The sequence below is a fragment of the Podarcis muralis genome, chromosome 5 (assembly GCF_964188315.1).
Source record: "Podarcis muralis chromosome 5, rPodMur119.hap1.1, whole genome shotgun sequence".
NCBI classification, from domain to species: domain Eukaryota; kingdom Metazoa; phylum Chordata; class Lepidosauria; order Squamata; family Lacertidae; genus Podarcis; species Podarcis muralis.
The window spans coordinates 69,632,836-69,652,551 of record NC_135659.1 but is presented as its reverse complement, the minus strand read 5'-3'; the positions used below and the strand labels follow the sequence as shown (position 1 = coordinate 69,652,551).

General features: G+C 45.3%; 1 protein-coding gene across 1 annotated transcript in view; it reads right to left on the bottom strand.

The window, feature by feature from the left end:
• The window catches only part of LGR6 (leucine rich repeat containing G protein-coupled receptor 6), a 145,527-nt gene extending 133,123 nt beyond the window's left edge, over positions 1-12,404 (bottom strand). The window contains exon 1 of the mRNA XM_028734668.2: positions 11,934-12,404. Within this exon, the coding sequence (XP_028590501.2) occupies positions 11,934-12,160 (227 nt within the window). The 5' untranslated portion in view covers positions 12,161-12,404. The remainder of the gene's footprint in view (positions 1-11,933) is intronic.
• Positions 12,405-19,716: the final 7,312 nt, after the last annotated feature.

Here is a 19,716-nt window from a genome sequence, read left to right as displayed (position 1 = left end):
ACTATGTACTTGCCTGACCCTTTGTTGTGGACTCTGCTTCCTTAGCCTCTGGCATTGGACTGGCCCTGGATACTGTTTGGGTTGCTGCCCCATTGGTGTTGCCACTGGCAAGTCCTCTGTTTCCTCAGGAGCCCACTGAGAACAGGATAGGTACTCACAGCCTGTTCAGAGCAAACCCCATAGATCTTATAGGCTGAAACCTGGCCAATGCTTTCTCAAAAGTTCTAACTGTGACGTCTGTAAAGATGAAACTTTCCTTTCCCTCCAAGCTCTCATCAACTGAGTTTCCCTCTAGGCCCATTAGCGTGTTTTGACCATGGCAATATTTCCTTCTCCAGCCTTGACTAGGTAATATATCCAACACACACACAAACACACAGAAAAACAGTCAACAAACATATTTCTCAACTGAGCAACCCTAGCCGGTCCCATCCCTGTTTACTTCCACGGGCTCTTACTTTCTCCAGTGAATCAAAAACATACCGTTCAAGTTCTCCTCAGAACTTTCATAATCTATCATGTCCTTGTTTACCATCTCTCCTACACTGGTGCCATGATGACGCCGCGGCCTGTGCCAAATATGACAGCATCTTCTAGCAAGCCCTACGTTTCCTGCAAATATCCTGAAAATTCTGTTGCCTACCAAAAACAATGGCTCACTAGTAGGGGTGCTTACATCATGGTTTAGCATGCTCTCATTGTTTCCTATGCTTCTTTCTTGGCATTTGTCCTTTGCGTTTTCCTGAGCTACAAGACACCTGGCTTGACAGTAGTACATGTGACAAGGATCTAGAGGCCTTAGTACACCATAAGCTTATCGTGAGTCAACGGTGTGATGCAGCAGCAGAAAAAAAGCTAATGCTACTCTCGGCTGCACCAACAAAAGTATAGTGTCCAGATCAAGAGAAGCAATAGTCCCACTCTATTCTGCCTTGGTCAGCCCCCACCTGGAGAACTGTGTCTAATTCTGGGCACCACAATTTAAGGAGGATATTGACAAGCTGGAACATGTGCAGAGAAGGGTGACCAAGAGGATCAAGGGTCTGGAAACTGAGGTTTATGAGGAACGGTTGAAGAAGTTGGGTATGTTTATGTTGGATAATCGGAGACCGAGAAGAGATATGATAGCCATCTTCAAATAACTTCACATGGAAGAGGGAGCATGTTTTCTCTTGCTCTACTGGCTAGGGTCTGAACCAGTGAATTCAAGTTACAAGAAAGGAGATTCTGACTAAACATCAGGAAGAAATTTCTGACTGTAAGAGCTGTTCAGCAATGGAACAGACTTCCTCATGTGGTGGTGGACTCTCCTTCCTTCGGGGTTTTTAAGCAGAGATTGGATAGCCATCTGTCATGGATGCTTGAGTTGAGATTTCTGCATTGCATGAGGTTGGAGTAGATAACCCTTGAGATCCCTTCCAACTCTACAATACTATGATTCTGCAATATTTGAATCAGAGACGTTGTAGCACATAGTACCACCCAATGTTTGCTACAGAAGAGACCATGTACAAATTATGGAAGTTGAGCACATTTGCATACCTTTTCTTACTTCTGATAATTTATTCCATTTTTACTCACCATTTGACTGCTAAATACACTGGGCCATATCCAACGCTGTATCTCTGCTGATGCAACAAACGTCTGGGCATGCACTGGCACTTCCTCTCCCTCTCCCTCTCCTGTCTCCTCCAGCTGACAAAGTCAGCTCAGGAGGGTTGGGACCCCCCTGGGCAGATTTTAGTGGCGGGAGAGGAAATGGAAGCCCCATACTACCAGTGGAACTATGAGTGTGGACCATAAAGCACATTCAACACTTAAGAGGGCCTCCCTTGGGGTTTAATCTAGATTGGACAGTGGCAAGCCCATGTTTTAGCTCATTGCTCACCATCAAACATATACAGGCCTCCTTCAGATGATCAGTTTATTGAACGTTCATCCTGCTTGCACAAAGCTTATGCAGAGGTTATACTATGCAGAGTCTTTATTGAGCATTAGTTTTGCAGGGTAGCTATACGACACTCGTCCTGATTTTCTTGCATAGTGTTTAGAGGTCTTCCCATTAATTAGCTGTTCATCCTGCACTTTCCAGTGCATTTTCCCATGCCTTTCCTAACTACAAAAAGCCAGTTACACACACACACACACACACACACACACACACACACACACACACACACACATATATATATTTGTATTGTTGTGCTAGGGTGAAAGAGTGCTTTAATTGTGCAAACCTAATTTTCCAGTAAGCACTTGAATAAAACCCACAAATGAGTGACAGGCTGCCTGTGTACGTGTGTGTGTGTGTGTGTGTGTGTGAGAGAGAGAGAGAGAGAGAGAGAGAGAGAGAGAGATTATATTTCATGGGAAAAGGAACAGGTGTGAGGGGGATGTTGACCCCTTGCCTTGCCTGTGCTTTTCCACCCAGAACCTCTTCTCCCCCCCCCCCCAGCTGTTTTTCTCCTGGCCAGATCCTGAGACCAGTGTAAGCTACACAGGGAGAAAAGCAGCTACAGGCTGGTGATGTATAGGAAAACATGCAGGCAGGGAAGGATTTGCCACTCCCTTCCCATGTACCAGACTCCTGCACTTTCAATTGCCACAAGCTGGCAACACATTCCAACACATGGACTCCGGTGTTCCATTCAAAACTGCAGCAACTCGTGTGTGTGTGTGTGTGTGTGTGTGTGTGTGTGTGTTTGCCAATATAATCCACTACTGGAACTATGAAAGCCATTTTACAGGGTGCGCCATTGGATTGGTTGTCACCATAGCCATTCCTCAAAGAGAAAAACAAAGGGCTCCGAACTCTCTTGCATTCCACTGCTCCCTCCAACGTTCCCACTCATAAACCACAATTTATTTCATCTCAGGGCCGCTGCTCCAGATGTCTTTTTTATTATGCGTTCATGATTATTTGTGCTCATGATGCTTTCGGGACAGTTACACACGATCCTGCTTTTACAGTACTATTTGTAGTTCCTGTAATTTTTCACACTGCAAATGTTCTAGGCTTCTTCTATTTATTTATTTATTTTTTGCGCCCCGCTTTCATTGCATCACCATGCAAAAGTCCTCCAGCAGTAACACAGTGACCCTGAGGAAGCATTGCAGAACAATTAAGAAAGCTGAACGCTGTGTGGACAGTCCAGTATAAATCTCCTAATCATACATTATCATTGTGTCCGTGTCATACACCTGGGGGGTGGGGAACGGACCTGTCCCAAGGGGCTCTAAGTGTGCCGATCTCTTGTTTACTACACTGGGGGGGGGGGGGGAGGACAGGGTGGATTGAAAGAGCTCCCAAGAGTGGATTGAAAGAGTTTGGAAATGTGAAGCCTCTCTCTTTGCCTGCTGCTTCCTGAACACGAGCAGGTGCAGCAGGAGTGTAAGGCATGGCATTATAGACTGCCCTGTGCCCCTCCTCATTCACCCTTCGGCATCCCAAGACCTGCCAAAATAAAAAAAAACTTTTTAAAAAATAAAAAAAAAATTCAAAGCCAGTCTTAAATTCCTATAATCGCTAGTTAGAGCTCCTCACGCACAGATCTAAGGGCATGAGCTCAGTGCTTGCAGTGCCCTGGGCAGATTTATAAGTTGCTTCTTCAGAAAGGGGAGGGCCAAGGCGGAGAGGGAGCTGCCAGACTAGGCTTGCTGTGTTCCACTGTCCTCCACAAAGGCAGGGGGTGGGAGCTGCTGCTTCGCTATGACCTGACCAAGCCAGTAATTCTGCAGAGCTCCAGAGCCTTTACAGCCACCTCAGTTCTCAGCGCCAGCACTGGCCAACCATGGCTTTCCCAGCCCGAGGCTCCGCCGCATTCTTCACCAGCACTGGGGTGCCCTGGGTTTCCCACCTAGATGCTCCCTCAGTGCTTTGCTTCCTTCACAGAGACTGGATGCATTTTTCCTTAAGCTAGGAGCACTTCTTTCCCGTTGAGCCAAAAATTAAAAATGATGACATCTTGCTGACATGATGTCTTTCATCTACAGCGCCATGTGTGGCTAAGAAGATCCGCAAAAAGGCTTGTCTCCACAGAAATTTGAGCTGCTTAATTAACTTTGGTTTATAGTGAAACTCAGCATTTCTGTAGCACTTCTGAGAGTTTAAACCACTTTGTGTGCATTCTATTGTAATCGTCACAACAACCCTGTAAGGTTAGAATCAACCCTGTTCAGGCTAATATATATATATATGATGTCATATGGTTAATTATATTAGCCATATCATCATTCCCTGTCACTGGAGGCTCAGGTGGTCTCAGTGGCCAGGAGTACCTTGAGGAGAAACCTCAACAATGGAACCAGAACCCTTAGTCTAATCCGGGGATGAGAGAGAGCCTCTCCCCTTGGACATATGAAAATTTCAGGACACCTCAGTAAAGGGGTCTGGATTGAAGTTTCATCTGAAGGTCCAGATGGAGGCTGATGGGCCAAAGGACCTGGGAGGGGTCACCTTAGTTGATCTGCATCTTGAGGGGACACTTAACCCTTTTGAGCTTGTTCAGCAGTTGGTTTGAATGATTCAGGACACATACCCAATGGCTATGCCAAAGCATACTGTCATTTGTAATCAATCAAGTTGTGGCCAAATAAATTCCAAGATCTTGTCATGTTGCTTTAGTTGCTACTACGTTAGTGCCCCTTTTTGGTTCCCAGGGCGCACTGTGCATGTGTCCACCATGGAACCAATTACCTAGAGGGGTGGTGGGCTGTCCCTCACTAGAGATCTGTAGTCAGAGGCTCATCCCATCATTTGCCAGGGATGCTCTTAACTTTGGATTTCCTGTGCTGAGCAAGGATTTGGATTAGACCAGTCCGCCGGTTGATCTAATCCGCCCCCTGTGGCAGTATATGTCCTGTGGTAAATTCCCAAAAAAAAGCTCAGCATCTGTAATCCCAAAAAAGCTCAACAACTTCACACACATTCACTTCATCAAATCTGGCCCTCTTTGAAAAAAGTTTGGGTACCCCTGGATTAGACGGTCTACTACAAGATTCCCTCTGACTCTATGAGTCTAAGATTCTGAATCCCATGCTTTCAGTAGGAGGTTTAAGGGCACGTGCCTAGTGCAGGAGATTGCAATCTGATGCATACCTTACTTCAGATGCCTGTGGGAAACTCACAAGCACGACCCAAGCACAGGAGGACTCTCTCCCCACTCCACAGCTGCCAGCAACACCACAGTCAACTGTGACTTTAAAAATGCATGTTGCACGGCCACTCCTTCCACCAATTCCCCCACAGTACCCTTCTGCAAACCAATGTGACTGCCCTTTCATCCTCCAGGGGATCAAGGGAACTCTCTGCTGCCAGAGACAAAATGCAAGGTGGCATTTGGTGTGGCGTGACCTGCATTATACCCTTTTTGTGCCTGTCTTTCCCTAAGATGCCTAACTGCCAGCTTTAGCATGATTAGGCTGAGTTCCAATGGAACATCATGGAACATGTGATTTTCTTTCTACTCACATGATGGCTTGGGGGGTCTGATTGAACAGTCTTAGATCTTTCTGAATGCTAATCATGCTGTGGCAAGGCTAGATGAATGCGTTCATGTGATCCTGCCTATACAAGTACTAAATTTACAAACACACCATTTTAGCAATGGAATGGTATTACCTGATCTTGATTCTGCAAGGAATGAATGTGGGGAGAATGTCTAAACTCCTTGGCTAGGAGTCCTAACAGCAAAGCACTGACACATGTACACAACCATACAAAGTGCTAATACCACCCACTGTTCCAACACTACTCTCATGAAAAATAGCACAGAATCTGGATTCCTAATTAATGCTGGAAACAAAGTCTTATGCAGAGCAGTAGAGGCACTCTTACTGGTCCATTATGGCTTCAGGACCAAGATGCATGTACCACTTGAGCACTTTTTTACAGCCTTTTCCAGTTAAAATGTGAGGTCAGCAATTGGGTTAGAATGGTTGAGCCACATGTCTAATCCTGGTTTTAGCCTATGTTTATTTGTATTATTGTAATCAGACGCAATAGTTTTATTACTGCATTTTACTAATTGTTGCTGGTGTATTTTAGAGACTGTAAATCACTTTGTTGTATATGAGCCTTTTAAACAAACAAACAAACAAACAATCCCAATATTTAAGGGGCAGACCTTTACAAACTCAGATGGCCATCTGATATCCTCTTTCCTTGGTGAGGTGCCACATGGAAGGGACACTTAAAACCCAGGCCATCACAGAAATATGCTTGGGTATTCCTCTGAATAACATGACTTATGTATGCACACTTACTCCCAAGAAAATGTGCATATTAGGATTGCAGCTGTAATGCAAGTTCTGGAAAGAACATTATTGCTAAAAGAGGAACGTTGAGCCACATTCCTGGAATAATATGTAAACTGACTGAAATGGAGAGCAATCAGAATTGGTAAGGCATGTTTCACACATATCCTAATTGTTTTGGTGTGCTAAACCCTAGTATGATGCCATCCATGGTCGATGGGCTAAAAGGCAACCGATGAAGACATTATCACTTGAGTGTAGTGAGAATATTTCTGCCCCACCCTATGAAGGAATGAACACTGCTCAGTGCTATGCTGCGTCTACCCCATAACCAACACCGGGGTTAGAGATGACAGCTTCCTGGCAATTTCTTGTGCCAAATTCCTGTCATAGTTTGGTCCCAGTCTGTCCCTCACCTCCAGTGCTGGGCAACAGGAGGGGCAAATGAAAAGGTCAGAGCAAGGCCAAGCCCAAACTAACAGGCTCGTCTTGGGCGGAAGGTGCAGGTCGGTGCTATTTGCATTAGTGATCCTCCATACTGGAAGCAGAAACAGTAAAGAGAGAAGGATGGCACTTGGGTTTCAGATTTGCAGGTGGGCTGCGAAATTCCAGAGACCCACAAAGAATGTCAAAGCCATTGGAAAGCACCTTCTCAACTGAATTCCGCTGGGAATTGCAGCGGAGTGAAGAGCCCACCCTGTTTCAGATGGGCAAGAAAGCCAATTGGGTCCAATTTTCACCGCTGCCCAGAGGGAGGGAGAGCAGGCAAGCGGAGAAAGGCTGATGCTTCTTACCGTTATTTTTTTCACATTTGCCAAGTTGATGGGTAAGTGGCAGCGGTGAGGGGAAGCAACAGGAGGGGTTAGGGACTGGCACTAGGGCCCTGAGGCCTTAAGATACAGTGGTACCTCGGGTTACATATGCTTCAGGTTACATACACTTCAGGTTACAGACTCCGCTAACCCAGAAATAGTGCTTCAGGTTAAGAACTTTGCTTCAGGATGAGAACAGAAATTATGCTCTTGTGCGCGGCGGCAGCGGGAGGCCCCATTAGATAAAGTGGTGCTTCAGGTTAAGAACAGTTTCAGGTTAAGTACGGACCTCCAGAACGAATTAAGTACTTAACCTGAGGTACCACTGTACTGAGTTCTGTGCCTTCCTTACCCCCAACACCAGCAACAGGGCAGGTGAGCACGTAAGGAGGGTCAATGATGTATTCAGTTCACTGGAATTTAATATAAAAAGAGCTGGTGGCATTCACAGTACTGTGAGTTTCCTATTTATATTAGGAACTTGCCCTATACCAAGGCAGACCATTGGCCCACCTAGTCCAGTACTGTCTACTCTGATTGGCAGCAGTACTCCAGGGTTTCATCCAATCAGGGGACATTGCTGGCCCTACCTGGAGCTGCCAGGAAGTAAACCTGGAACCTTTCACATACAAAGCATCAAAAGAAGATGCTCTGAGCAAATGGCATTTGCCTTCTGTTTAATGGCCCAACATTACTGCCTATGCTCTTTTTGCTCAATTACTAAGAAAGCTTATAATAATGACTTGGAGGAACTGGGCCTTTAGATGCTGGAAACCAGCAAGTGTATAAATAAGATACATTTATAAAGCAGTTTGTACAAATCTATAAGCCAGACAAATCCATAAACCAGTGTAACTATTCTTCATGAATTCTTGTTGATCTGCTCCATCGGTAGGGGTTGCTCTGCTGATTCACACTGCAGAGTTTTAGTCCAAGAGGGTAAAACTTGAGCAATGAGATCCACATGTGTCTAATCATGTTTAGATTGGAGTTCCCAATCAAGTTTAAACTGGGATGCCCCTGACAGCCTGAGGTGCAGGGCTTGGGAGGAAGGGAGGAATTTGTAGCACTAAGAGGCACTTGGTGCTGAGAAAGACTCACACTTACAATTACCAGTTACAAGCAACACCTCTGAGTTTGAAATATCCATGTACATGATGGGATCCATCCACTCTTTGGAAAATGCGACAAACTCTAAGTGCACAGGAGGACAGGAAAAAGAAGCAGATAGCAAACACCTGAAAAACCTTTCTATTTGAAGGATGGCATTGGGAGAATCTATACTTTATATTGCAAGGATGCATACCACAAAGAGCTGTCAATGGCGCCACCACATGCCCAAACTAGGCAAGTGCCTACAAGAGGGATACGTTGCAAAGTGATTACTCTGCGACCCATCCTGCTGAACTCTTGAAAAGCTTTGCTCAGAAATAGGGTTAGATCAGTGTAAAGCAACAAACATTTCCAGATGCAGCAAATTTTGATGCATCCTTCTGGGTCAGGGGAAAGGAGGCTGAAATATCCCTGGAAAAGGAAAATTCCTATACATATTTATATCCCAGATGTTGCAACCTTCATGAGTACTGTTCCTTTAGCTATTACGGCCAGGAATATGTTCTTTGTGATCTTGCAATCGTGCTAGAACTGTTACAAAACTCAGTAATAGCTAAGAGGCAAATTGTACATTAGTATGTGCAACAATGCCGCAACTCATTTTAAAAGCTAAACTTCTTTAGGATGGAATTTAGACCAAAAGAGAAGGAGGCCATGCTTAACCCTTTCCCCACTCGCTCTTTGTTTACTTCAAATTTTCCCCAAAGGTTTTTGCCTCACATGATTTTGAATGCATGTTTACCATTCTCCCTTGCACAGTTTAGTTCTGAGTTTATGGATGTTGATGAGGCAAACTGGGCCCAGACACCTGATGCATCTTTTACATTCCTGTTCTTGTGTCTAGATTTTGTGGGTTCTCCTATAAATGGTTTATGTGTGCATAATCTAGCCTGGGTGTAGGAAGATGATTGTGATGACCTGGTGGCCAACAAATGGGGCATTTGTCACTGGTCTTAATTTCTAGCTGTGTGGTAGTCAAGCTCTGCAGTAACGCAGAGGGACAGCAATAGCAGCTGCTGCTGCTGCTGCGGTACAAGCAGCTTCAGGGCAACAGGACGGAAGGGTGAAAGTGAAGATCTGGTCAAATCTAGCGTTAAGAGATTTCTCCTGGGTTTTAAAGGCAGGATGTGCGAGGATGAATTTAAAAGGCAAATTGAGTCCCCTAACAGCACTTCTCAGATAGCATCCTAGGATCAATGGCATGATGAGCTGCTCAAGCAGACTACTCTGACCTAGATATAACATCTAATGAAGGCTGGGGGCATCATGTGTTGGAGTGTGCTGTGCAAAAACAACACACTGGTCCAGAAAAAATTCTAGTGCATCTCAAAGGAGACCGTCTCCTGGTCATGGGGATGCATGATATGGGGTAGCTCAGTGGCATAGTGTGGGGGGTGCAGGGGGGGCCGGCCGCAACATCTGGGGTTAGGGCAAATCCACAGGTTAGGGGGTGCAAATCCACGGGTTAGGGGGCGCAAATTACTTGCCTTGCCCCGGGTGCTGACAACCCACGCTACGCCGCTGGGGTAGCTCAAAGCTTACATGGGCACATACACTTCAGTTCTTTATTCGGGCTGTGCCAACTAGGAACCAACTTTTCCCTCATTAATCCACTGATCAGTAAGCCTCCTTCTGAAGGATAGCTCATGAGACTCTTAATCTCAAGCACCACAATGGGCAAAAGATTGCTGCACTGCGAGGGGTTGGGCTAGGTGACCCTTGCAGTCCTTCCCAACTCTGCAATTCTACGAATGTAAGATTTCAGGTGTCATTCAACTAAATTTTACTAGAGTAGACCCATTGAAATCAATGGACATGGCCAAGTTAGGTCCATTGATTTCAATGGCTCCACTGAGTCAAACTTAGTTTAACTCCTGAGCTGCAGCTACCGATCCCGCCAAATCCATTTGCTGAGTGCCTCTGGATGTGAAGTGCGACGCGAGGCCAATATCCTAGGGTGTGTGCAGCAGGGCCGTCTTCAGCAGATGCAGCGCTGGGGTGCAAATATCCGCCCAGCGCCCCCAAATTACCACAGTTAGTGCTGGGATGGCCGTAGCTGTGCACTGCCAGCCATGGGGGGGGGGGGCAACTCTCCCCCATGCCGCTGTGGGAGAGCGATCCCCGCAGAGGCTTGGGAGGCTTGGAAGGGAAGCTGCGTGCCCACCAGCCATATGGTTGGCGGGGCGCAGCTTCCCTCCTAAGCCTCTGCAGGGATCGCTCTCCTCCTGAGGAGGCTTGGGAGGGAAGCTGCACGCCTGCCAGCCTTATGGTTGGTGGGACGCAGCTGGCAGGCATGCAGGGAAAGGGGAGGCTGCCGGCAAAGCCGCGCAGCTCCCCCACTTGCTGGGGCGCCCCTAAGAGGCTGGCACCGACGCCCCACTAAGCCCTATGGGAAAGATGGCTCCGGTGTGCGGTTTACTCCAGCAAGTTCCCTTGTGTGTCACGCTTCCCAATTAGCTAGGCTAGCATCCCTCTGAAATGGTGGTATCTTTCTTTCCCAACTGACTCATTTCAGGGGGTCCAACAGAGTATTGCTACTTATAGGCATCTCCCACTATCACTCCTGAGGCACTAGGAAAATGGACGCATCTTGGCTTGCTGTGAACATATATCTTGGCTGGGTCCAGGATTTTCCTTTATAGAAGTCCATGCACACTTTCCAAAGTGTTTGGGAGACATGCACAGCAGGTGAGTTATCGCACTCAAGGAAGTCGGAAAACCAGAACTCAAAGTTGAGTCATCTGCCAGTTTCTCCGCTCTAAGCACTAGGAAATACTGCCCAATATAGCACTGCTTAGTGGGGATGAGCAAACGCCAGCCCTCTTTGCCGGGTATGCCGTGTAATTCTTTTCAACAGCCAGGCAACCCTCACAAACTTCCAAAATTCTCTCGTTGTATAAAAAGCAAAGCCAGGTTCTCTGCATCCCATCATTGCTTCCATCGTGGAGGACAGTTTTGCGCTCGTTAAACTTTCTGTGCCCGAATAGACAAAGTGTCTTTCACGAGCAGCCTTCCAGCTCCTCTCGTTCAAAGCGAGAGCGCCCGTCCAGCCCTGAGAGGCAGGGAAAAGAGGCGTGCAGAAAGGCAACCCCCAGAATTTCCAAGCCATCCTCCAGTCACCGATCCATGAGCAAGCAAACAACTCTACCGAGAGAAGACGTGAAACTTCTCAAATGCTGCTTAGACGCCAATCAGCAAATCTCCTTTACCTTGACTCGTTCAGGTTCACCGTACCCGGCAGAGCTGGGAAATGTTTCCCAAAGCTCACTGAACTTCCCAATTCGCTGGGAACTTCAAGCCGGATCCTGACGGTTCCAGAGCCTAAGTCAGCGTTGCTTCTTGAAATGTTTGAAAGACGGATCCCATAGCAGTTTGCAGTAATTACTCAGTATAAATACTCCATTATGCTCCCAAACAATCAGAATCAGCCCGGCAAACAAGCTCTGTCTCCTCTGATCCGTAGCAATCAAGAAGTAAAGCATGCAGAACATCACAATATAAACAGGCTTTGCAGAGGACCACAAGGGGAGTGGGCAGGAGGAGGGGGGGGGGGGTGTTAGAGGAAATCGGTTCTTGTCATAATAACTGCCTGCTTTTATTATTTTTAAAAAAGTTATTATTGGTTCTGATTTGCAAGTGGAAACTTTTATTTTCAGCAAAATGTGGCCTTGAGGACAATTCGGTTCTCCCCTGCGCACTTTCTACCACCAAGGAGGGAGAGAAAACCTCAAGGTGTGACAGTTTTGTACTTACAGGTAGGCTGTGAAGGGACTCAAGCCCCCCGGCACGGAAGAGAGAGCCAGCTCCGAGCAGTCCACTGACAGCATGATGCCATCTTCCTCGCAGTGGCACAGCGGAGGGCACGAGGAGGGCGCAGCGCCTGGTTCCAGAGACGCGACCTGGAGAGCGCCTGGAAGAGACAGGAGAAGCCACACGCAGGGCGACAGCTGCTCCATCCTGACTCCCGCGGCAGCAAGCATGCTGTGGGCTGCTGCTGCTGCTGCTTCTCCTCCTCCTTCACCAACACTGCCTCTCTCTGTGCGTCTCTCTCTCTGAGCTCTGCTCTGCTCAGCGCGTGGAGGGAAGCGACCCAACACCTCACAGGCAGGAGGAGCACCTTCTGAATCTCCTGCGCTCCTCCTTGGCGCAGCAAAGATGCAGGCAGAGAAGGGAAGGCATTGTTGAATGATCTCGGTTATTGGGTTTCACACGGGCTGGGCTGGGCTGGGCTGGGCAGGGAGCGAGAGGCTCACATGGGAGGAGTTAAAGGGGAACTTTCTCCGCACTCCCTCCTTCAGGGCTGGCAGGAATTTCATTCAAAAGGAAAGGGGAAAGACCTGTTAGCAGCTCAGGAATTTGTCTGGAAACGTGTGTTTTTTTAAAGAGAAAGAAGAAGAAGAAGAAGAAGAAGAAGAAGAAGAAGAAGAAGAAGAAGAAGAAGAAGAAGAAGAAGAAGAAGAAGAAGAAGAAGAAGAAGAAGAAGAAGAGAGATACTGACAGAGCCTAAAACCTCACCAGACAACAGATGCTGGGGGAGAGAGGTGTTTGTGCCCCCCCAGCCCCTAAGATGGACAAGGGCACCGGAGGACACTGTCCATTTGCCAGTGTTGAATTAAGATTTAGTCGCCAGTCCAGAAGAAGGGACTCTTCCTTCGTCTTAAGCTGCAAAATGTCTTGCATTGGTTCCTCGCGGGGCAAAGTGAGTTCTAGCCCACAAGAGAATCTTTCCCTGTAAATGTATTCCTCTTTCAGGTGCCAAGAGACTCTCGATTGTTCTCCCTATTATAGGGTCATGGTTCTCTGTTAAAGGTGAATCAGCTGAATCACATCCTGCCATTATAATGAGAAGTGGGGGTGGGAGGCTTTTCTGGCTTAGAAAATGGTGCAACGAACTGATTTCAAATTTAACCGTGTAGAAGAGTTAAGTCTGAGAGTCATCCATACCAAATTTGGGCATAGGAAACAAATTATTTTGAATTAAACAGAGGATAAGTGACTTTACAAAGTTGACGGGTAGTGTTTTTGTTTTTGTTTTTTTCCTCCATAGACCTGGCTAAAGTAATTATTAGGGAAATATCCATCCATTTATACTGCGCTTTTTGGGAAATGGTTTTTTGAATTAGGTCAAGGTGAACACCTTGCACATGCCATTACACACGAGTTGTGGGGGATGTTTGTAGTTTTGTTTTGGTTTTTTAATTAAAAGGGCATTTTGTGGCCAGTGTTATTCAATGGGAGTTCATAAGGATGCCCCCTGCACAGACTCAGTAGGAACCTGTTGTGAGAGAAGATTGTAGATGTGATGTTGAATGGACTGTGAATGCAAAGAAGGCTGGCTGGAATATGGCCATCAAGCTCTGTACGTGTTACTGGTTTGAGCACATCTAGGTCACTTTCACGTCCCAATTTGGATCAAAACTGGTTCGGGGGAAGATGCATCAAAATGCAGTCTTTCGTAAGAAACATCAGGATAGATATGAATTGTGGCTAACCTGTGTACACCACTTCTTGAACCAGTAGTGAGAGTGCCCTGGGTGCACGGTAAAAATGGGAATGTGTACACAAAATTTGTGCCTGTATGACAGAAGAAGATGCAAGGGAAGGAGAGGAGAGAGATATGAAAGTACTCACTGACCCAAGGCTCAGCATAAACAGTTCAGGTAAAGTAGGAGGTTAGAAGTTAAAGGAGACAGGGAGATGAAATCACAGGAGATGAGTAAACATAGTTTGAGAGCAATGGGGGAGGTAGAAATATTTCAGAGGTATATAGTAGCTGGATTTCTGATAAGCACATGAGAGCCTTCAGGGGGAAAAGAAAGGAAGGAGATTTAGGGCAGTGTTTCCCAACCGGTATTCCGCGGCACACTAGTGTGCCGCGAGACGTTGCCTGGTGTGCCGCGAGATGTTGCCTGGAGGGAGGCGGGCGAGTCGGGCGGGGAGAGGCGGGGCGGCGGCGGCGAGGAGAGGCCGCCCAGCGCGGGGCTCTCGCCGTCTGCCTGCCTGGCTGCCTGCGTGGCGCTGACGTCACAGGGCTGTAACGTGCCCCACATAGGCACACGCGGGGTGGCGAGCGAGCTCCCTCCCACATCCCATCGCCGCTCGCTTCGGCCGGCCTACTGGGCTGTCGCAGGCGGAAGGCCTGCGCATGCGCGAGGTTTTCGCGCCTTCGGGATTCCCTTCACGCCTTCCTCCTCCCGGGTCCTTGAGAGCGCGGGAAGCGGCAGCGCGAGACCGGCGTTGAGCCTGGTAGGTATTGCGCTTGCCAAGGCAGTCATTTGGGAAATGAAAACTTGCAAAGCAAGCAACCAGTTCAATCTGAAGCACGTGTATGCTTAATATCCTGTATCTGAAACCTGTTCTGCCCCCTCCCCCACACTTGGTGCCATTTTCATCTACACATGCAGCAGAGTAAGTTGACCCAGAATAGTACCAATTCAGATGGCAGATGGGAGAATGACAGTGCTGAATGCTTTCCCATGTAGAACAGTCCCTGCAAATAAAAACCTAGCATATTTGGAAGAGGGATGCTAGCCTAACCATTACCTTCTATGCTGTTACTATTTTTTTATTTTTTTTTTACATAAGTAAAAAGTGACCTTTCCCCATCTGGCATGGTGGTGTGCCTCGAGATTTTTTTCATGAAACAAGTGTGCCTTTGCCCAAAAAAGGTTGGGAAACACTGATTTAGGGGACTTGTGTGTGTACCTTTTCCTTCTGAATTTTCCCATTTTCTTTTGTGAACCTCAAGGCTAGGCTTGCCAATTGACCTAAAGAAAACACCATCCTGGCCTGCCCCTTTAACAGTACAATGAGCAAATGTGAATGTAGGGCATATTAAGCTAAATTAGCCACTTAGCTTGCATATAAATCTCTGCTCTTTCAAATGGTGTGTAATTTCTTATTAATGATACTATTTCTTTCTTTTTGGTTCAGCCAAAAAGACTCCCCAGAGTGACTTACATGCAGTCAATTACAACAAGATAGTGCCTGCCTGCAGGCTTGCAATCTAAAAGGTACAACACACAAGGAAAAGAGGAGGGAAGAAGAACAAGCTAACACAGACACCAAGTCTTAAATAGTAGCTCTTATAAAGACCAGCTGGAAATAGTTTGGGGCATGAGATGATGGAGCTGATTTTTCAACAGAGCTGATAGTATGAGTCCTGCTTCTCATCTCTCCCACTAAGTTTTCCATTGAGTTTCTCATTTTCAATTTCAGATTTGCCTGCTGAGAGAGTTGCTAGCATAGCCTTCTCTAAACATACTACAATTACATTTACAATTAACCAAAAACAAATGAACAAAGAAACAAAACAACCTTTCAGTTTGACCTGTTGTGTTACGGGGTTCTTATGTTCACTCAAGCTACAAAATGAAGGCAAATCACTGCTGTTAGGGCCATGCAATTAATAGACATCTTCTTTAGGCAATATTGATAGGATATGGCATTATTTCCTGTTATTAATTCAAGCTTCAGTGCTTCCTAGGAGCTGGATGGCTGTAAGTGGCAGAGCTAAGTCCCAGATTCCTCTGTTCAGCTAAAGCTACCATCCCACAATACAACCATCCACATAGAGTGATAGATATCCGTATTGCCTAAATAAAGGTCACACCCTTAACAGAGGCAATAAGAGCTATAATTTCCTGGCATTCTTGGGGAAACATGGAAAGTACATTCACAATTAATTTGTTAACTAAGTAAAGCATAGACTATAGCACTGGCACTTCAAATGCATCACATCTTTAGAGCTACAATGTCATATAAAGAGCCTGATGAAGTTCAACTAGATAGAAACACAGAATTATAGAGTTGGAAGGGACCTTAAGGGTCATCTAGTCCAACCTCCTACAATGCAGGAATCTCACCCATAGTCATCCTTGGGTGAGCTCGAACCACCAAGCTCCTGAATCATTGCGTCCATAAGTTTCCTTCACTCTCAATCCAGGGAAGAGAAAGTTTAAAGACGTGCTGCCATCTGCCTTATTGCAGGACAGATTCGAGGGTAAACCATACGCGGAACGAGTCTGCCCCTGCGGCTTGATGGAGGTAGAAACTCTCTCTCATGCCTTGTTACGCTGCCGTTTCTACGGGGATATACGCTCGGTATTTATTACCCCTACTATGCAAAAATCTCCAAATGAATCCGAAACTTCAGTGTCTAAAATCCCTGGTAGAGGACAAGGATCCTGAGATCATGTTAAGGGTAGCCAAATTCTGTGTGATTGCCATAAAACTTAGGGGGAAAGCTGTGCTATCATAATGATGAAGGCCTTAAATGATAATTTTAGGTTATATGTTAGTGACTATATTTTTTAACTGTTGCTATATCTGTTGTGTCCCTGTTATACCAAATTGCAAATTCAAATGTATCCCTATCGTGTTTTATGACTTCCTTGATATTGTATGTGGGCTGGAACTGGTCTGTGACTGAAATAATAAATTCAATTCAATTCAAAAGACAGATAGACCTTGCTGGCATCCATCTGTCTTGAGAGACAATGGAGTGCACCTCTGGGGGTGAAGTCAAACTGCTGTATTAGCAGCAATGAAGTGACCTTGCTGCAGTACAAGCCTGAGCAATGTATATGGCGGTCCAAAGGAAAGCAGAATAATACGTTTGGCACCAGCTTGGCTGCAAGAGTTGCCGGAAGGAGGCTATTCCTTAGCCTTTTATTATCCCAAAAATATCCCACTGCGGTTTTCCTTCTCCTCAATGGGCTACCTTCCCAGATGGACGAACCCCATCTGCCCCACACTTCCCTCTTACAGCACGCACAGAAACTGCCTTCATGACTGTCGGACCCACTACTGGGCTCACCCACCGGCGCCTGTCTTCACATGCAGGGGAAGTCCCTAACTCACGGAGGGTTTGAGACCTTGATAATTTAATTTCCAAACACTGGGGTGGGTGGTAGAAAGGGATTCTAAGCGAATAACCAGCATCAGACAACAGTTTATCTCTAAACAGTTAAGGAACTATGAATAAGAAGCAGCTTGAACAATCAGTTAATCAGAGAAGCTAACCTTGGATTCTCCAGATCACCTTTCACCATAGGTAATGCAGGCTGTGGCTCCAAAAACTGGAGGACCACAGGATCCTCACCTGAGTTGATCAAATAACTCATCCTGATAGCCAGATATTTATTTTGTATATTTTACCAGAAGTAAATATACACTGGTGGTATCTGGAATAGCGATGCTTGAAAAATCCATTGTTCCCATTTCCCCCCAGCAGGCATTATTATTATTATTATTATTATTATTATTATTATTATTTATACCCCACCCATCTGGCTGGGTTTCCCCAGCCACTCTGGGCAGCTCACAGCATATATCAGTACATACTAAAACATCAAACATTACAAGGTAGTTTTTCAATTTTATCATGTTGATTTATTCTCTGTATAGTTTAGTTGTATGTTCATGACTCAGAAATGCTAATAATTAATATATAAACAGTGCTTTTTCTAGGGGGATGCAGGGGTACGCATACCCCTAAACATTTTGTGAATCTTAAGTTTGGCCTCATTGAGGGGCAGCATTTCAATAAGAGTAGGAAAATGAGAGTACCCCTAAACATTTTTTTAAAGAAAAAAGCACTGTATATAAATGTCTTAAATAAATAAATCCAATACAAACTGGCATAATACACACCTCCTAGAATAATGTCCAGATTGGAAAGCAGCTAATTTTCAGATTTTGTACATCTCCAAATGTTACAGTGCTGTCCTCAGCTCAAAAATAAGTAACAACGTGTTTTTAAAACTGCATATTTAGATATAAAATATGCTTAGAAATGTTTGCTTTGGGGGGAGATGAATTTAGAATAGTGCATGCGGTAAGGAAATACATATTTAACTACTAATTTTCATACAGATCAGTAGACTGATCCATCCATCTCTATTCTGATAATCCAAGTCCCACTGGACTTGCTGTCAGATGTCAGATTTATATCAGTTTTGCACCACTTTAACTCTCATTAATAACTCTGGAATAACTCTACTATTCCAAAGACTCTTGGAATAGTGGTTTGGTAAAGGATGAAGTATGGAGAATTCTCCCTAGTTCCCTAGTTAGCCTATCACAGAACCACACGTCCCAGGGTTCCATTGCAGCCTATGCAAATATCATGTAGATATATGCCCTGTATGTCTGATTAGTGACCTGAAACGGAGGAGGAATCCATTTTAAACAGATTTATACATGAAATATAGTGGCTTCGGTCACATCAAATGCCACTCATATAAGATCACAACTTGCATTGACAAACTGCTGATGTCTGAGCCACCAATGCATTGTATTTTTTTTAAAGACTAATTACATGCAAAATTATACACCCAAATGTTATATGTAGAATATATATAAAAGTATAATATATACTTTAAAGATTCATGTGGTACTAAGCTTTATAATTATTATTACACAAGTATTTGTATACACTTACATTCATTGCTGTATGTATCTGGTTACTTTAGGAAACCTAGAGTATATATGTGAGGATTGTTAATCTTTGGAAGAGCAACTGTAAACAAAAGTGCTTGCTTCTCATTGTGACCAAGGGATGAGGCAGGAATTAGAAAAATATTCAGGGAGTTAACCTTGATATGGAGATTCTCAACACCAATAGGAATTAGCCACTAGCATAATGTAGTTAGGCAGGCATCTATTCATCTCTTTTATTTCTTTCACTTATTGCCCTGCTTTTTCACCTGACAAGACTAGTGGAGTGGCATATAAAAACACAGTTTAAAAATACAATATACACTAAAATCGCATGCACACTTGTAGAGAGCATCATCTTCTTCATCATCACCCATAAGTTTATTGTACTAGTCAAAGGCCATGACAATTTTTGTAAAAAGAAAACAAAACACCTGTAAAGACAAAAGATCTAAAAGGTATGAGCAGATAATAAGGTCTTCTGCTGTAGACTTGGTGCCAGGCCAGCCTTCTTGGGGAGTTCCAAAGACAGTGTGCCACCAGAAAAAGGCTGTGTCAGGGGTGCCAACTTGAATAAAATATTGTGGGGGCCCAGGTAAGCCCTGCCCCGTATAATCGTTCACATGACACAGTGCAGACACACCATTTGAATGGGAATGCCCATCTACTCTGTGGGGGCTGAGGCCCCCACGGCACCCTAGGAGTTGGCTCCTGTGGGCTGTTTCTCTGGTCACTGCCTACTCCATTTCTGATGGTGAAGGAACTTGAAGAAGGGCTTCTGAAATCATCTTAAAGTTCCTGACAGGTTCACAGTCGTAGAATAAAGTAGCCCTAAAGGAAGCCAGGTTCTAAGCATTTAGGGTTTTACTCATTTTTTAAAAAATGAGCACTTTGAATTGTGTTGAGAAAACGGAGAAGGAAACCACTAGCAATAGATACACCTGCACCAGCGTCACAATTTAACCCCTGTGTTTTGAACCAACTGCAGTTTCCAGATAGTATTTAGAACCAGTCCCACTTAGGATGCATTATAACATGCGCTGGATTATGGAGAAAGCTAGAGAGTTCCAGAAAGACATCTACTTCTGCTTCATTG